The sequence below is a fragment of the Artibeus jamaicensis genome, unplaced genomic scaffold (assembly GCF_021234435.1).
Source record: "Artibeus jamaicensis isolate MK-2021 breed Jamaican fruit bat unplaced genomic scaffold, CSHL_Jam_final contig_387, whole genome shotgun sequence".
Lineage (NCBI taxonomy): Eukaryota > Metazoa > Chordata > Mammalia > Chiroptera > Phyllostomidae > Artibeus > Artibeus jamaicensis.
In genome coordinates, this window is record NW_026521812.1 from 5,291,946 (window position 1) to 5,310,804 (window position 18,859).

An 18,859-nucleotide genomic window follows, 5' to 3' on the forward strand; every position below is an offset into this window, starting at 1 on the left:
TCTTATTTTAACTAAAGCATATTGTGTTGACAATCTTCTGTCCTTAAACTCTTTCAGTGAAAAGAAAAAACCAGTATCTGGCTTCAGAACAACACCTTCTACCCAGAAAAAACATCACAGGATGTCTGCCTGGAAATGCTGTACAAGGCTTCTTTGTACGGATTTTCAGCTTGGGTCTGGTCTATTTTTATAATGCAATAGCCAGGTTCTGACTTCAGACACTTTTTCCAAGGACTGGACTGGGTATTGAGGGTATTTGAGCAATGGGAACCTTCTGATTTTTGCCTTTTTAGGGTGACCTCAAAAAGTGTTCTCATTAGCACACAAATTTGCCACTTAAAAAAAATAGAACCTTTAACTTAAAAGAAGGTATTCTCTAGTGGCCATGAATTGGTGAGAGCAAGCATACTTAGGCTATACCTTTGGTTAGTTCTTTGACAAATTACATTTTTGTTTTAAATAACAAAATAGTATCTCCTTCTGAAGAACCCAGATGCATTTTTCTGACCTCACTGGGTTTTCTTAAATTCTGATTAAAAGACATGGAGAAGAGTGAATCGTGTCTTGTCTACAGTATCTGCACTGAATCAGCTACCCTTCAAACAAAAGGAAAAGTTTTGTAAACCTCAAGTTTTAGACCTCATGTTTAAGTTTCCCCTAATAATGACTTATTTAAGAAAAAGAAGAAAATCAAAGTATGAATATTAAAATGACAACAAATTTACAGCTATCAACAACTGAATCTAAAAAATAAAAACAAAAATTAAACTAAGCAAACACTCAGACAATCAAACAATCATAGGTATGGGGATCACATGGAGAGTTATAGGCAGGGAGGGGGATGGGGAAGAATGGGGGGAAAGGTGCAGGGATCAAGAAGCATAATTGGTAGGAACCAAATAGGGGGAGGTTAAGAATAGTGTAGGAAAGAAAGAAGCCAAAGAAACACATGACCCATGGACATGAACTAAGGGGATGGGAAGGATTGCTGGAGCAAAGTGGGGTGGTACCAGGCAGTAGGGGGCAAAGGGGAAAAAATTGGCACAACTGTAACAGCATCATCAATAGAAGAGATTTTTAAAAAATTAATTAAAAAAACTAAAAAACAATTTCCTCTAATAGTATATTTCTCACTCATAATTTTTATCAGCAAATAAATATGATGATTGACATTGCCCCATAAGAAAGAAAAGGAAGAAAAAGAGAATAAAGGAAAGGAAATAAGGGAAGGGGAAAAGCAGGGCGGAGGGAACTTACGTGGTGGGGAGAGGAACCCATAACTTATTTTTGCGTTGTTTTTATAAAATGAACACTTATGGACAGGACTAAAGGAAACCCGCGGATCCTCATAAAGGCAATTGAAAAAGTCTTCTCTGGAGAAACTATCCTGAAAAACAAAACAAAAAGCACCATCAGGTACAGGGGTTTAGAAGAAAAGGAGATCAGTCTGTACATGGTTGAAGGTGAACTACATCATAATATGACGGAGCTCTGACGGTCTGTTCATGTCCTTCATCATTTTTCCATTTTCTACTATTATAGTCATCTTTTTTATATCTGAAATGCACAACTCTTTACAATATTAAGGATATTAATCATTTGTCATATATATACAATATTTTCTTACTACATTGTGCTAATTTTGTTTATAATTTTTTTATTGATTTCAAACTTTTATATAGGGAATTGCTGCTTTTTAGAGATCTGAGACTCAACTGCACAAGCAAATGTTTGGGGTAGAAGGAGGGGGCAAATGCAAAAAGCTACTAAATCGCAATGTGGTGTGAAAACCTTAGGAGTAGTGATGACTCTGAATTTTTGCAGCTTTAGTTACACAGGAGAAGTGAAAATTTAAACAATGAAAACATCATATTTGAGGTATGAAACAATAATAAATCAGATAGGACTTACAAAACTGTGTAGAATGCTACAGAGTACAAACTCAAGTAAAAATTGTGAATATACACAACTTTTTTAAATTCAAGTTTAAGGTAGAAATTTTATGTAAATATATTAAGGTATGTGCATTATATATATGTTTTTACACAGATAAATTACATATATATATTATATATACATATACATATATATACACACACACATCCTTATCTTTTTATTTAGCAATCTCAGTGATACTAACATTTATTAACATTTGATATTAACATTTATGAGTAGGATTTATTATTAAATAAATAGTTTAAAAGTTCCATTCCAAGTAAGATCTAAATCTCATTGAATCCCTTTACTCTCTCTTTCAAGGGCAATCTCGTATCATTGCCCTTCATACTACAGCACCCAGGACCGAGGAATAATGGTGGTCTTACGCTGGGATATTTTCCCTCACTCCTCTCAAGGCCAAAATCCCCTGGTGTGGAGGGTGAACAGAATCCCCAGCCTCTCCCTGGCTGGGTCTGGGGGTCTTCCCGTGGATGCATGGCACATGCCATGAGACCACTGAGCTTTCCCCATCAGTGAGAATCTACAGAGAGTTGAAGGAAATCCCTGGGCTCACATACTATGTATTTAAAAGTGAATAACTGTGACTGACTGTAAAAATTATTTCATGAAATTATATGTTAAAATCTTACGATATTTAAATCAAAGGTAAGAGAGACATCTTTCCTACACATCCTTCCTTTCGTAGGACAAGTAGTACGCTCTGAGTTGCACAGCCACAAGCCTGTGAGTGCCCGAACCGGACCCTATTTTTTCTGACTCCCAGTTCAGTAACCTAATTTGGGATTAGCCATGAGAAACAACGCTCTCAATGATTTCTGCCTAATGATAATTTGACAATGGGGTGACAAATACTTGCATTTCTGTCCACAGTGTAGGAGGTCCAGAGGGGCATGTGGATGTTGGAGCGGTAGCCACTCACAAACCAGTGCTGGTAGAGGAGACAGACAGTGCTGTTCTTCTGGAGAACTCTGGGTCTCCCATAGGGTAAAGTGCTGCGCTTAACAACCTTCTCTTGGGTCACAGGAGGAAAACAAAAGCACCATTTAAGTGTACTCAGACCCTGCTGAAAAAATTTTTTCAACTCTAACAAAAACTAACTACAAAGAGCAGAACCATAAACAATTAAGGAAACAAAAGGGATTCACTGTACTTTTTGCCTGTGCAGATTATGAAAGAGCAATGTAATACAAAGATATCCCAATATACGTGAAACTGCTAGAAATCCCAGCAATTGGGATTTAAATTACATTACTAAAATTCTTTGATATTATTTCAATTACTTACTCTTCAGGATGTCTTTCCAGAAAGAAATTTTCTGGATGATACATGTACTTGGAAAGCAAAAGTGCAGAACTGAAATTATGGGATTAAACTGAATAGACCAATAATATTATATAGTGTTTATTGCCCTTTTCCAAGTGTCGGGTGCTTTGTAGGATTCTTTGTAGACATCATCTAGTTTAATTTTTAAATAGTCCTATGAATTAAGGTTATATGTCCATTTTACAGATGAGAAAGCAGTAGTTTATGGGAAGCAAATACTTTTTCTGTGAATACATAATTCCTAAACTCATCTTCGAATTTAGATCTGCCCAATTCTGCAAGTGACATTCTTTACCATGAGACTTTAACACCTTCGATCATCACAGATTTCTCCAACCTGAACATTTACAGAATTTTATAGACAAATTCAAGTAAAGAATAGGGCAGAATTCACCTTTTTATTCTGGCAGAAAAATACTGTAAGACAAGTAATTTAATCTACTGAAGACTCTGTCAAAGTCCATCAGAGACTGTATGGAAGAGTCACTGAACTCTCCAAGTCACAACTGACCAATTTCATCAGGTGTCTACATTTCTCGTTATTTTTCTTATTAGCAACAGATTTTATTGTTTAACTCTCTGCAAGCATTGCTATATTGAAAAAGTTTAATTTTGCACAAAATTCTACACTCAATATTTCCTAATCCCTTCACTCTTCCACATTTTATGAGACAAGTTTTAAACAGGTATTCTTTCAAAGTCTCAGTTATTTACTGAGCTGTGTGTTACAGGGCATATTCTTAATTTTCATTCAAAAGTAATGAAGAAATAATTTTTGATAAATAAATCAACTTACACTTTCTTATAATTAACTAAGAACCCAGTGAGATAGATATTTAACAGGTATCTTAAATGCAAATCAACCCTGGCTGGTGTGGCTCACTGGACTGAGCATGCGCCTGTAAACCAAAACATCACAGGTTTGATTCCCAGTCAGGGCACATGCCTGGGTTGTAGGCCAGGCCCCCAGTTGGGGGTGTGCCAGAGGCAACCAGTCAATGTATCTCTCACACACTGATGTTTCTATGCCTTACTTTCTCCCTCCCTTCCCATCTGTCTAAAATAAATAAATAAAATCTTTTTTAAAAAATGGAAATCAGAAGATTTATTACAAACCTTATAAACCTAACAAAAATCTTCAAAATCTCAAAACAGCCTCCATTAAATACATTGCATGCTATTTCCACTGTCAATCCCCCTTTCCTTATGAATAACGGTATGGACTGCCAAGCAAAGAGGTCTCTAGGCTTCATCAGGTGGTCCTCCACTACTCCCTTTATTTTACTGACTATTCTCAAAAATGCCTCCAAACCAATTCTCTGTGATGCACACTACTGAGAAAAAGCCTACTTCCACAGTCCAAGTTCAAGAATAAACATGCCTTACCTTCTGTCACAGTCAGATTCAATTGTGTCTTAAAGTCCATGACTTGAAAAATCTAAACAATTAATAATATTATTTTTAAGGAATCACAGACATGTTTTATTTTTGTAACAAACAACTTTTATAGCTAAATTATCCCACTGTAGACAAAGATAAAATTTGAAACCATTCTGTACAAGTCAAATTATTTTTCTGATAAAGAGTAAAAGGGTAGGGATGACAGTTATAAATATACAAAATTATTAGCATAAACACACTATTTATGAAAATAAGAATATGATTGCCACTTTAAAATTCTGATCTCTAGTCTTCAGCCTTTCTAAAAGTCTAAAACAAGGGCAAGACCATAAACTCAGCTTCTCCCCAAGTTCTTATCTTTAGGCACCCCATCAATTTTGTTCATGACCTGTCACATATTCTCATCCTTTCACAACTACTGTATATATTAAGGTTGGAGAAAAATGGAACAGTGCCACATATCCATTTTGTACCGAAAGGTGGTATTTTCCCCCTAAATTGAAAATAGGTGGGGTTGTACTTCGGAGAAGGGATATTGTTCCTGGTTTATAATCAAGAACTCACTGCTGGGAGAACAGGGCTCAGCTTAACTTCTCCCAACCTGCAAGTCAAGTCGCAGGACCCAGGGATAAAAAAGAGAGGCAAAAATGCAAAAACAAGGTAGAGGAAAAAGAAATAATGAAAGGCCTGTGTGTATCACTAGAATTAAAAATAAATCTGATTGTTACTCTTGCTCATCAACTTGAATTAGACCCTCAAGTATTCCCACAGCGCAGCAAGTGCCATGAAAACAACCCCCCTCCCTGGCTCAGCCTCTCAGCGGCCCTCACCGAGGGGTCACAGGAGCAGCCGAGGTTCTCTCTGGGGGTCCTTGTGACGGGGCACTGTACCAGAGGCCGAGCTTCTTTGGGGTGCTTCGGGGTGTAAATGGGATTCTTGAGAAGGTGGTTAAGACTTCCATGAGTTCCATTATTAGGAGCAGGTGTCAAATTCAGTAAATCTGCATGATTCCAAGAAAAGTCAAGATTTACTTAAAAGTTTCAAAATCAACTAAATACTAGACTTGTACTATGATTCTTATTTTTCAAAACCAAATCTATATGAATCCTTAACTCTTTGGGGTTTTACAGTATTTATAACAATGCTATTGCTAATGGAAATACTGACATATATGCTCTATTCTCTATAAAAATATCTGAACTTTAATGTGCATAATAACTATAGTTAGCATATGTTGAATGCTTACTAGATGACTATTGCTGTGCTTATATGTCTTTCTTACTTAATTCTTCAAACAATTTAATAGGTTATTGCCAGTATTTGGTAGATGAGTAATCACAGCACTGTGCTCAAGGTCCAAAACCTACTAACATAATAGACCTAGTATTCAAAACTAGCTTTGTCCACATTGAAGATTCATGCCTTTAATAATAATAACAATAATAATAATAATAGCAAACACATATAGTAAAGCATTTACTCTATGCCAGGCCCTGCTTTAGGGTCTATAAACTCACTTATGTATATCAGCTCCCATTAAAAGAATTATCCTTAGGATACATTTAAGGTTTGCAAATGCCCAGTATCATTATCAGAAAAAGGAAGTGATATTCGGGATATAATACCCTACACCCGTAAAGTACTAATTAAGAAAGTACAGAGTAAACCAAGAATGGGTCGCCTTCATTTTCACAAACTTGACATTGCCATCTATTAAGGCTACCAGAAGTTCCACTTGTTTTGTCTCCCTTTCAGAGCCCCCAAACTCTTTTCTCTGGCTTCCACCACTGATCTGATTCAATGGTCATATAATTAAGCCCTGGGGCCTGTCAAAGTACTAGGCATTGGGGATGTACACACCTCTTCACTCTGGGTGTTGTACTTTACCAGGGTGCAGCCTAGTGGAAGAATCAGATAAGTAATCAGATGGAATGTTCGGCACATTTTTTCAATGACTCTGGTTCAGGAAGAAAAAAGGTGAAAATGTAAGCGTCTGTCTTGCCTCATCATCATTTCCACAAGGTACCCATCAAGTGACCTAATTTTGATCATTCTATTCCAGCTCTGTTTCCAGAAGATATAAAAGCTCCCTACTCACACTTACCACACATTAAGTTATAGACTTCGATATTTTCAAAGGAATCAACTTCAATGCCATGCTTGAATCCAGGTCCATAGCCAATAAAGAGAGCCTAGGTTGACCAGAAAAGTAGCAGTTTATAAATTCCTGTTATGTATGTAGTCGGCCAAATATAAAGCACAGCACAGGGAATATAGTCAATAATATTGTAATAACTATGTATGGTGCCAAGTGCCAATAAGTAGACTTTTTGGGAAATCATGTCATAAGTTATGTAAATGTCTAACTGCTATGCTGTACACCTGAAACTAACTAATATTGAATGTAGACTGTAATTTAAAAAATAAAAAATTTAAAAGTTATCTTATCTTCTACATTGTACATGTATAAACTGATTATGTTAAGAGAAAAAAAGACTATGCCCAACAAATTTTGTGGAATTTTTTAAACCCCTATTGCACAAATATCTGAGGACACCTAGGATATTTCTCTTAGCTTTACTATAATTCCTGACTTGACATTCAGAACAGAATTACAATGATATCTATATTCATCTATGAATAGGAATATAAACCTCACCATGCCCACCTCACACAGTGTTGCAGGGATCAAATTAGATAATTATTGTGAGTATATTTAAATTTTTTTAGCCCTGGCTGGTGTGGCTCAGTGGATTAAGCACTGGCCTGAGAACCAAAAGGTCACTGGTTCAATTCCCAGTCAGGGCACATGCCTGAGTTACAGGCCAGGTCCCCAGTTGGGGGCATGTGAGAGGCAACCATTGCTGTTTATCTCCCTTTCTGCTTTCCTTTCCCTCTCTCTACAAAAAGAAATAAATATATTTTTTAAAGTTTTAAAAGAAAGGTAAATTTAAAGTATTATCTTCATTTAGAACTAAGTATATCTTTTTAAATATTAACAAATTGTCTTTCATGTACTATGGAGTAATATATATTCTTAATGGAGTATATAGTATGTACAAAATAATTATTGGAAATTTAGTGGGAGGTACATGTCACATATTCATGAAATATGAATATAAATTTTAACACAATTGTATTATTTTAATCAATACCCAAAAGAAAACAGCTATATGAAAGTGTATGTTTCATTACTTCTTATTCAAGACATATAATGGCTTTTTTTCCATGTAAAAGTTTATATATCACTTTTTCTTCAGATATAGGTATTATTTTTAAAAACTATAATAGGTTTACTCACTTGCATACTTGAAAATATGTTGTCAGAGCCGTGAAATCCACTTCCACAGTATTTCCTTTCTGAAGGATTCCTAATTTTTACATAATATAAATTAATAAAAAGTCCATTCATAAAGCAACTTGGGCAACCATGCATTATTTTCACTAATAAAGAACACGTAACTGCTGTTAAACAGACCGAGAAAAAGGCAAATAAAATAATGCAATAATAATCACTTGGCTTTCAAAAGTATTAAGAAGCCACCTTTCTTTTTTATTTTTTAGACAAATTAACCGTAACATGGTATAGAGGGAGAAAAACCCAAATGCTATCACTGAGACAGAACTGGTTTTGAACCCCGATTGTGACAGTAATTAGCTTTGACTTTAGAAATTCAATTTTCTTTTCTTGGTTTCAATTTTGTCATGTTGGGTTGTTCACAAAATTTACATGGTTTAACCTCAAGACATGCTGGAAACACAGATGTTCACTAAATATTAGTTTCCCCCTGCGGGTAACAACAATCGTCTCGTATTTCCCAGCACCAAAAACCCAGCTCTCTAATAAGGCAGTGTGAATCTGTCGACTAAATCTGGTTCACTGCTTAGGGTTGTTACAACTATAAAAAGGGTACTTTTGCATCTCGTGAGTAGAAGCCAGGAACGCTGTCAAACATTCCACAATACACAAGACAGCTCCCCACGATGAAGAATTATCTAACACAAAATGTGGAGATGCCAAGGTTGAGAAGACCCAGGATAGAGTGCAGGGAATCATATTTGTACAGTGTTCATATAACAACATTGTTGCAAAGGACTCAAAGGTGACTTTGAATTACTAGTAGGTAAGGCTACGTTTACCTGGGAGGTTGTCAGAACTTACAATGCAAGTTGCCACTGAGGGTCCAAATAGAATGTCAAGGGCTCAATCCTATCACTTATAGCAAAATGCAATCGTTTGGGTAAGAACTGCTTTAGGTAAGGTTTGAAGTGCTGGTTTGGCTCCCGGCACTGAAATTGCAGGAGGCAAAGGAAAAACATTACTTGCCTGGCTTCTTAAGTGCAAACTTCTTTCAAAAGTACATTGTAACTCCATATGAATATTTTTCTCACAAACACTTTACCAACATGCCGAACAAATCACACATGGAAAAACACCTGAGTTCTTACTACTAACATAATGTACAAGTAGAATACTCCCAGCCATTGAATATTCTTATTTTTACATGAAGTCACAATCACTGCACAGCTATCCCAGGATGCTTCAAGTGTGTCTTGAGATTATATTTGAGGTGCTACCGATGATGTTATTTTCAAACACTTGTGCAACTACAATTATAAAAATTTTCTCCAAAAATGAAAATGTTCTATCAAGTAAAAAATATGTAATACAGATAGCTCAGTACTAGGACAAAAGCTTATTTAAAAAAAACAGGCATTAAAAAAGACTGATAAAAATATATCCTGGTGCTAATAGTGTTTAGGGTGGAACAGCTATAGGGTGTTTTCGGTCTGCTTTCAATAACTTCTTGTACTGCCACATACATTTAACAACGTATATACACAAATTCTTAAAAACTTTCACACCCAGATCATTGGGACAGGACCTTCAAGTTCTTTAAAAACTATAGAATCTTTAAATGTTGGCCCAGATACTCAAGAATTCTAATTCTATAATGCCAAGAACAAACACTGAAACTTTCCTAAATATGCAAGTATATTATACGAAACAGGCAGTAATTAGATAATAGAAAATCAAAGATACTCACAGAAAGATTTCTGGCAATGCCTTCATAATTAACTGAAGGGGGTAAAGATAAAAAATAATAGTTGATGGTATGCTAGAATTAGATATAAAAATAAGACAAAAATATAAACTGTCAGGCTCAAACCATATATTTAAATACCAAAGCAGGTTTCGAACAGCTCATTTAAATCTTTATATATTAGCCACTGACAGGAATAAGACAGATGTTTAGGAACCCTCACCCAAAGTCTGTGAAATAATGTCCTATCATTAAATGAAAAAGCAAGTTACAGAACATCTGCCTATCCATCTGTCTGTCCATTGTTTGTCTGTATCTGACCATCTATCCAACTACCTGTACAACCATCTATCCATCCTTTCATCTGTCTGCCCATCTGCCCAAATACTCATACATCCATGTATCTAGATCTAGTATGATTCCATTGTGTAAAAATAAAAATGAATGTGTTTTATTTACATATAGAAAACATCCAAGGAGAGACATTCCAAACTTAACAGTGCTCATCTCTAAAGAGAGAAACTGAGTTGTGAATTAGGGGAGTTTAGGGTGGGAACCTGCTATTTGGTACTTTATAATACTTTCATATTCACCGGTAATTCCCGAATTTCAAGATAAGAAATCAGTTCCCTGTATCCCTGCAGGGGACTGAGAGGAGAGGACAAGCAGAGTGGTTTTGGGGCTGCATTTGCATAGCCAGCTCACGGTCACCTTCTCAGTGTGCCTTGTGTCAGGCTTCACAGACGCTGGAGAAAATTATCCGGATAAAAGAATAGGTACTGTACATATATCTTTATGTATGCATGTAGATAAGTAAATACAGATATAGAGTTTGCTTTAATCTGGGAAACTTGGGGGCCTGAGCTAAGGGTATGGCGGAGCCCAGCCATCCCCTAAATATTTCTGGGCCCTGCTATTGCCTCTATAGTTGTAATAAGAGGTTTAATACGTATTATGTATTAACTTTCATGTATTTAAAAAAATACCATATTTTGCGATATATAATGCACACTTTTTTGCCCAAATTTTTGAGGGGGAAATAAGGATGATTTTTATACATGGGTAGTACTAATTCCATATCTATATAAATGATTTTAATTCTTTTACTGGTGCTTATGTGTTAAAAGTGCAACTCTAAAAAGAAATAATAATATCTGTATGCAAAACACAATAATACAAAAACAAGTATCTAAATATAAGTAAATAAATAACTGAATTAAAAAATTAAGACAAAATATTCTTTTCCTGAAAGTTTGGGCCAAAAGTGGGGGTATGCATTATCTACAGGAGTGCATTATACACGGAAAAATATGGTACTAATTAACAATTGTCATGCAGATAGAGTTTGGGTTCTTATGTTAATAAATTTGCATGACCATTTTCCTGCAGCAAAGTCTATTTTTTCTTTAAGAATATTCAACAGTATCTTCTATTCAACAGAAACACATAGCACTGCGGTGCCCAAACCTAACCCAGTTTTGGTACCTAACCCAGTTTTGGTAACTGTCAGAAAAGCTTTGTCTCCTATTTTGAAAGTTAATTTGTAACAAAAAGATAAACAAAATTGCCCTAAGTATCTGAAAGTTACCAAGAATGGTAATCAAAAAGAGGGGTATACATATAAATTCTTAAAGATTATCTTCTAATTTTAGAAAAATGGATAAAAATTTTCCTATCTGTAATAGTAAGATTGTATGACTTGTACAAACAAACAGAAAAAGAGTGGGTACAAAACAGGTGCGAACAATTATGAAATAAGTTTGACTTGCAAATAAAGTCCTGGCAGTTCTGGCGGTCAAGAGAGAATAGGAAATCTCTTCTTCTCTGTTTCCAAATACATTCTTATTTCTTTTTGAAATGGCTTAAGAATCCCACTTTTGAGGACAGAAATCAGTTGCTTATGGAATTAATCATCTCTGCCAGCATTCCTCCTCATAATAGAATATTATTCTATAACCTTGGTAAGTTATTTTAACTGAATGTTACTAACTACAGTTGAATAAATGTAGCTGAACTTTTAAGGGTTTTTTTTTTGTACAAGTAAAACCTAATATAAGAAAAGCACACAATATAACAAAAAGATGTACTAGCTCCTTGAATGATATTCTAAGCCATGAATACCGTACAGATAAAGGGTTAGACATGTCCTAACATCCAGTCCCTTTGGGTGCAAAAGATCTGCACTGGAGGTATTTAATCATGAAAAGGAAATGAACTTTAATGCTTCCCTTTAGTTTAGGCATATAATGATTTAGAGGAATATATTCTGAATAGAACCATATCCAAAGTTAGCAAGGAGCTATACTTACATGAATAGTATTTGTCTGGAACATCAGTGGGTCTCAGTCGAGCTGCAGGTCCATATACAACTTTAATATTTTTAACATCCCCCAGATATTTATTCAGGTATATATATTTCTTACAGCTGCCTTGTTCCATGCCTAGGTTTAAAAAAATCCCAAACATGTTGCAACTTTAATAAAAAATGTAACACGTAGAACACAACTTCTTTTACTTCCAGAATTCAATTCAATAAATGTGCTCAGTGCTTATGCTAGTTAAATATCCAACAGGTAAGACAGAATTTCAGCTGTATCTACCACTTCACCTTTAAAAAAAATCTTTTCTTTTTCTCTTATCCAAAATTAGTTTACTCTCTTATTTATGTATTATATATAATATCTTTATGCAAGTGAGGAGTGATACCACATTTCTAGACTAAATATGAAAGCCTAGTGATGTTCCCAAAAATCACCTAGGATATTAACTGGGAGTATAAAATTCTTATTCTCATTCCAAGACTAGAGTTTCTGTAGGATATGACTTTTAGGACTGTTTCTAGAAATAATTTTCAGTAATTAATTCTGAAGCTATGAACAATAACAAGAAAAAACAGCAAAAAGAACTTGTTTTCTATTTTTTGTATACATATCACATTTATAGTCCCAAGGCTATAAAAAAGCATATGTTATAAAAATCACAGCAAAAGCAAAACTAAAATATTGCCAAAATTAACATATACTGCCTGAGTAGGACTTATCATGCTAAAAAAATATAGAAAAGGCACACAATAATTTGTTCAAATTAAATTTAAAATTGTTCGAGTGGATTTACCAAAATTTAATAATGAAAAAAAGTTTATAACTATTTCAATTCCTGGTGAAAACCTTCCCCAAATCAGGAGATAGGTGCATTTTGATTGATAGGCTTTAGATTTCTATAAATTGTTTCATTTGTACTTTATATTTAATATATTTTCCTAAAGACTTTCCACAAGACACTATGTTTTAAAAAATCAACTATAACAATCAGGATATAAAGAAGCAATAATTGACTGATCAAGTAAATTTGGGTAGGGTGGGGCACTATTTAACTTGACAGGTAAAAGATGCAAATTCAGATTACCATGATCTGAAATGAGGATGAGGTTCAGACATCGATGCAAATTCAGCTCTTTTAGACCATCCATCAGCATGCCAACCATGTTGTCAACCCTCTGCAATGCTTTGATTACCTAAGAAAGAGAACCCATCTTACATGATATATTACACAGAAATGGCTATTCCTATATAAAGCTATCTCTGTGGAAAGAAGGAAGGAATGAGGGAAGGAAGGAAGAGAGGAAAAGAAAGAAAAGAAAAGAAAAGAAAAGAAAAGAAAAGAAAAGAAAAGAAAAGAAAAGAAAAGAAAAGAAAAGAAAAGAAAAGAAAAGAAAAGAAAAGAAAAGAAGGAAGGAAGGAAGGAAGGAAGGAAGGAAGGAAGGAAGGAAGGAAGGAAGGAAGGAAGGAAGAAAAGAAGAAAGAAGAGGGAGGGAGGGAGGAGGAAAGAGAGAGAAAGAAAGGGAGAGAGGGAGAGCAAGAGGGAGGGAGGGAGGGAGGAAAGGAGGAAGGAAGGAAGGAAGGAAGGAAGGAAGGAAGGAAGGAAGGAAGGAAGGGAGGAAGGGAGGGAGGAGGGAGGGAGGGAGGGAGGGAGGGAGGGAGGAAGGAAGGAAGGAAGGAAGGAAGGAAGGAAGGAAGGAAGGAAGGAAAAGAAAGAAAAAAGGAGGGGGGAGAAAGGAAAGAAGGGAAGAGGAGGGGAGGGCAGGGGAGGGAGGGGAGGAGGGGAGGGAGGGGAGGGGAGGGAGGGGAGGGAGGGGAGGGGAGGGGAGGGGAGGGAAGGGAAGGGGAGGGGAGGGAAGGGAAGGGAAGGGAAGGGAAGGGAAGGGAAGGGAAGGGAAGGGAAGGGAAGGGAGGGGGTTCAGCAGATGCAAATACTATGATGAACTGATTCACATTAGCCTAAGACAAGTCAGGTAACACAGAAAAGGCATGAAATAACTGCTGACCATTAACAGTAGAAGGGTCCAAATTCCATGTGCTTAATCATAAGTCTTGGAAATGGCATTACCTGAACTGATCGGCTCTCCCCTCAAGTTCAGAATGTCACTCCTTAGACCAGACTCAATTTAGGTCAAAGTGATACTAACCCAAATTCATAGTTTTGGCCAAAAACAAATGTATCCTAATTATTACTTGATTTTCTACAACCAATTTCTCTTTTTTCTTTCTGATTATTTAAATATTTACTGCATAAATGCAACGTTTCATCATTTTCAAAAATGTTAAAATTATTCATGAAATGCTTCTATATACTTAATTTTTAAAATGAGAACTCCTAGGAACACAATACATTATTTCCTTCTAAACTAGATGTATTTTGCATACGAATACCACAAGAACGGGCCAATGGTTTTGGTAAACTGCTTTTAGTGTTTCTCCTTTCCTCTCTTTTTACAAAACCACCTGAGTAAAACTTATGTTTGAAATCAGCCTAATCTTTTATAGTCAGTGTATTTTACTGTTTTTCGAAACAAGCTCTTTCAATACACTCTTTCATTCACTCAAAGTTATCTAAGCAAAGTGAGTTGGAATTTTCAAGTATTAAGATAAAACATGTTTTGATGTGGCAGTAATAGTTGAGTTAAAGAGAGTTTACAAGTTGATAAAGATAATTCAAAAACAGTGGGCTCAACCTTGAACAAAGATGAATTAGAAAAGCCAGTAACTTGCAAAATCTTCCGTGAATTGTAAAAGGCAGCACTGATTTAAAAGCGTGTGTGATCTGCAATTACGAAATAATCCTTAGACTTCCTCATAGTCAAACTAACCTAGACACAGGTCTTAGGTGTCAGTTAATTAGTGAAAATTACACTAGCGTCTGGCCAAGCGTTCAAACTAGAACAACAGCTACGAGAAACTGTTCCGTTTGACCAGTTATGATATTGCCACGTTGTTGCCCACACATCTTCCTTATCCCTCCTCTAAGGAACATTGCTGCTTAGTTCAAGAACAGGATCACGGCAAGAGCACATGGGGTTACTAGCTGCACTGGAGCTGCCAGAGATGAATTTTGCTGGAAAAAATACAAAGGGTAAATACAGCCCAATGAGGGTCACCTTTCCTGTCTCCTCGCTTTTTTATCTGATGAGAAGGCCGCCAACAGGAAGCTACTCTGTAACAAGGCAAATCTAGGGTAGACCCAGGGGAAGGGAAACCAGGGGAAGATGGTTTAGGCAGATGCTTTACGTTCAAGTGAGACGTATGAGCATGTTTTTTCTCTCTTCCTTCTGCTGCTTCTAAAGTAAGCACTTAGAGCACATAGCACCCTCAAACCCAGGGCCCATGACAGACAAGACAGGCCCAACCTTAGGAACCCTACACTAAAGAGTCCTTGAGGTGTACAAACCCTCCAGTCTGGGCTACCTGGGCAGAACTGATGAGAATTTGGGAGTGAAACTCTAGTTAATAAGAAAGTGTGTGTTTATGTCTTAGAATCACAGAGGCAAAGGATAATTAGACAAACATTCTGAGATTAGGGATCCTGCCAATATATTCCTCTTCCAACACAACCAACAATATTTACAAGTCCTTACGTATTATTACTTTTCATACTGTACATCACAGATAAAATGTGAATCATAAGGGAAGGCAACTTAGAGGCATTAGGAAAGGAGTTCATATCACTTGCTGTTCAAATGTTTCCTGTGCTCCATGGTACCAAATGACGTGGCCACTTGGAAACAGACGGCAGCATTTGAGGTTTTAGAGCACCGGACCACTTACGTACGAACATAGGACTGGGCTCAGTCCCTAAAAGGGTGTCAGGTCACACAGGATGTTACACCGAGGGCCTTAGACCACGAGCAGTGTCCCTACCCCTCATTTCCTTGTAACCACTCAGTAAAACAGTGATTATTTCAAGTTCTCTATACTTTCGATAAAATCGTCGATCCTTTGATGCTCGAGCCGGTTGTAAGCACGGGCTCGGATGGTTGGAGATGCATTTCCTGAGGTGGAGAGTTCACAGGAGGCTTCTTCTGTTGTCTGACACACTATCCCACGTCTTCCCAGAAAACCAGAGTCTCATCCAATTACAAAATTTTCAAAGAGCACTTAGTTTTTAGGGCCATGTAGGGGGATATGAAGTGGATGAAGGGTTTGGAATTGAAAATATTGGGTTTAAGTCATCATCAGTTCAGTTCAGCACTGTAAAAATATAACAAGACTAATTCTCTCAACTCTTACTTTGATTAAAGTACATTCTTTCTTTGGTTTAGTAAAACTCACTCTTGAGTACTGGACTTAATACTCACTCTTTCCAGAAACCATAAAATCTTACAAAACTGTCTAGAAACCTGCTTCGAATCAAGGTGCAGTAGCTGTTACCAGGTTTAATGAGGTACCCACTGATAAAATGTACTTACTTCACTGCTGACTGGTCCATAGGCATGACCTGAAGAATCTGGTTCTTCTAAATACAGAGTGTAAAAGTGTGGTCTAAATCAAACAGTATCAAAATGTAATATTTTATGAACACATTATAAAACAGAATGGAAAGAATAATTCAACAAACCATAGTGAACAAAAATTATACAACACTGGGGCAACATTTCTAAACTGGTTGAGGAAATAACTTACAGGTTTCAAATTCCTCAAAATGCAACTGTAATAGCTTGCTAAAGAGTTTGTTTGGACATAAAATCTCAGAGCCAATATACCAAGTTTTCCTGTAGACTATTTTAAAATATTGTGTAACTTCTATAAAACAAAGGAGAATTCACAATACATACCTTTCATCCTTCGGAAGCTGTAGCCATTTAAGAACAGCTAAAATTCTTTCTTCAAATGGTACTGAACTAAAGTTAAAAATAAACCAAATGAAACAAATCTGTGACAATTTTTAGGTATAAAATATAATATTTTTCTTTAAAATATTACATTAAGAAAAACTAAAATAATCTAATGCATCAGTTGTGTGTCTGAAGCCACATAAGAGCTTTATTTGGAAACTCCTGTTCGTTTTCCCAATGAAGGAACAGAAGTTAGGTTTTGCACATGTGAAAGTTGTCCTTGGACTTCAGAGTTTGCTTCCTGCCCTCCACCTGAGGATGTTTTTCCTGTACCTGGGGGAGCAATTGCTACCATGAGAAAAACCCGTATGTCAACACACTCTTCAAAGGGCACCTCATGAAGAACCTGCTTATTAAAGACTTAGACAAAGTGGGAAGTGGGCAACATTTCCTCAGCAGAGGAATTTATTACACCTTCCTCTGGGCACGAGATTTTGTTCACGAAACTCCGCCAGAGTGAGTGCTTGCCCAAGCCCAAGTACGATTAGTTGGGTTCTCTGTTAGACTGTGAGAAGCCAGAGAATATCCAGCACTAATCCTTGGATCCTCCATCATGTCTACTATAAAGCACGGCAATTAAATCTCAATTACAATCCAGGGAATGAAAATAAAGGCAATTAATAGGGTGGGGGGAGGCACCACACTGTGCTCAAGTGAACCATAAAGAATTAGCAGTTGCATAAGATCACCAAAAAAACCACTATGCATTTTGTGTCTAGAATTTACTTTCTATTGTATTGATTTTGTGACAGAAATTTCCTAAGTGTAAAATTTTTACAAAATTATTTTTGTAGTCTCACTAAAATCACCCAAAGGGAGTCTTCCCCCCAACAAAGTTTGCTCTGTTTTTCTCTCAGTACATCATGGATTTTTAATATCACCGGGAAGTTATTCTAATTAGTTTCTCACATTAGATGGCATATTTATGGGACTAATTTGGAAATACAAATCCAGAGATGTCATCACTGTCTTCTTTTAGATAATATTTCCAGACACCAGAGTCTTTCCTACCTGCATCCTCTTTAACGCTTTCACCTCCCACTCCCAGTCCTTCCCCCTGGAGTTCAAGTGGCCTGGGCCTCCACTCTGACACCCTGACTGCTTTTCCTGCTCCTGCCCAAAGATCCAGCTGCAAGCCCAACAGGATACCACTGCTTTCTAGAAAAGCTCTAGAAAAATAACTTGTTCTACTATACCATTCATCTTAAAACTCTTTGAAATAGACTCTTGACTTTGATAGTTCTCACTTTGCAGCCAACATATACTCAATATATTTTGGACTGGAAAAAAAGGAGGTGCTGAGATGAAAATAATCTGTTCTATGGGTGCTGGAAAAAGTATATCTATACATACCCATTATATATGTTATAGATGTCTGGGAACATCCCTTTAATTTCCACATCTGAGCCTGGCCAAAAATACGTGCCAGTCTTCAGACCTTGATATCTAGCTGTGAGCCAAATCTGAAAAAGATAACAAAGGAAAGTTAGAAAACTATGCAAATGCTCGTCTCTTAGGAAAGTGTATGTTCATGCAACACCAATGCATTCTTCTCAAGTGCTAGGAAGTTTTTAAGGTTAATAAGATCCAGCAGCAATATTAAATAATAATCATATAGTGTGACTGAACAGCAGCAAAAATAAAGCAAAGGATTAGAGATTATTTTAACCTAAAAAATATGGACATAAGTCACTTGGCAACTACTGCGTTTTTTAGAGCTATCTACCTACTTAATAGGTTCCCCATGAAAAAAAGAAAAATTCACAAATATACATGTCCAATTTATTGATATTTGAACTTAAATAACTAATATGTATTAAGCATTTTTATTGAAATTACAACTCTAAATAGTAGTCCTATGAGCATCCTACAGTATTAATTTAAGTACTCCTCAAATAAGCCTATGAAGTACGAACACTATTACCCACAGCAGAGACATGACAAAACTAAGGGACAGAAAAAG

At 36.3% G+C, this 18,859-nt stretch overlaps 1 protein-coding gene across 1 annotated transcript in view; it reads right to left on the reverse strand.

The window, feature by feature from the left end:
- The window catches only part of ENPP1 (ectonucleotide pyrophosphatase/phosphodiesterase 1), a 66,919-nt gene that overhangs the window by 13,468 nt on the left and 34,592 nt on the right, over window positions 1–18,859 (reverse strand). The window contains exons 9-21 of the mRNA XM_037147883.2: window positions 18,250–18,359; window positions 16,837–16,902; window positions 16,471–16,543; window positions 13,134–13,242; window positions 12,038–12,169; window positions 9,732–9,763; window positions 8,846–8,973; window positions 7,985–8,054; window positions 6,788–6,875; window positions 5,514–5,683; window positions 4,669–4,720; window positions 2,816–2,970; window positions 1,258–1,387 (exon numbers count right to left, since the gene is read on the reverse strand). Coding sequence (XP_037003778.2) covers window positions 1,258–1,387; window positions 2,816–2,970; window positions 4,669–4,720; window positions 5,514–5,683; window positions 6,788–6,875; window positions 7,985–8,054; window positions 8,846–8,973; window positions 9,732–9,763; window positions 12,038–12,169; window positions 13,134–13,242; window positions 16,471–16,543; window positions 16,837–16,902; window positions 18,250–18,359 — 1,315 coding nt within the window. The remainder of the gene's footprint in view (window positions 1–1,257; window positions 1,388–2,815; window positions 2,971–4,668; window positions 4,721–5,513; window positions 5,684–6,787; window positions 6,876–7,984; window positions 8,055–8,845; window positions 8,974–9,731; window positions 9,764–12,037; window positions 12,170–13,133; window positions 13,243–16,470; window positions 16,544–16,836; window positions 16,903–18,249; window positions 18,360–18,859) is intronic.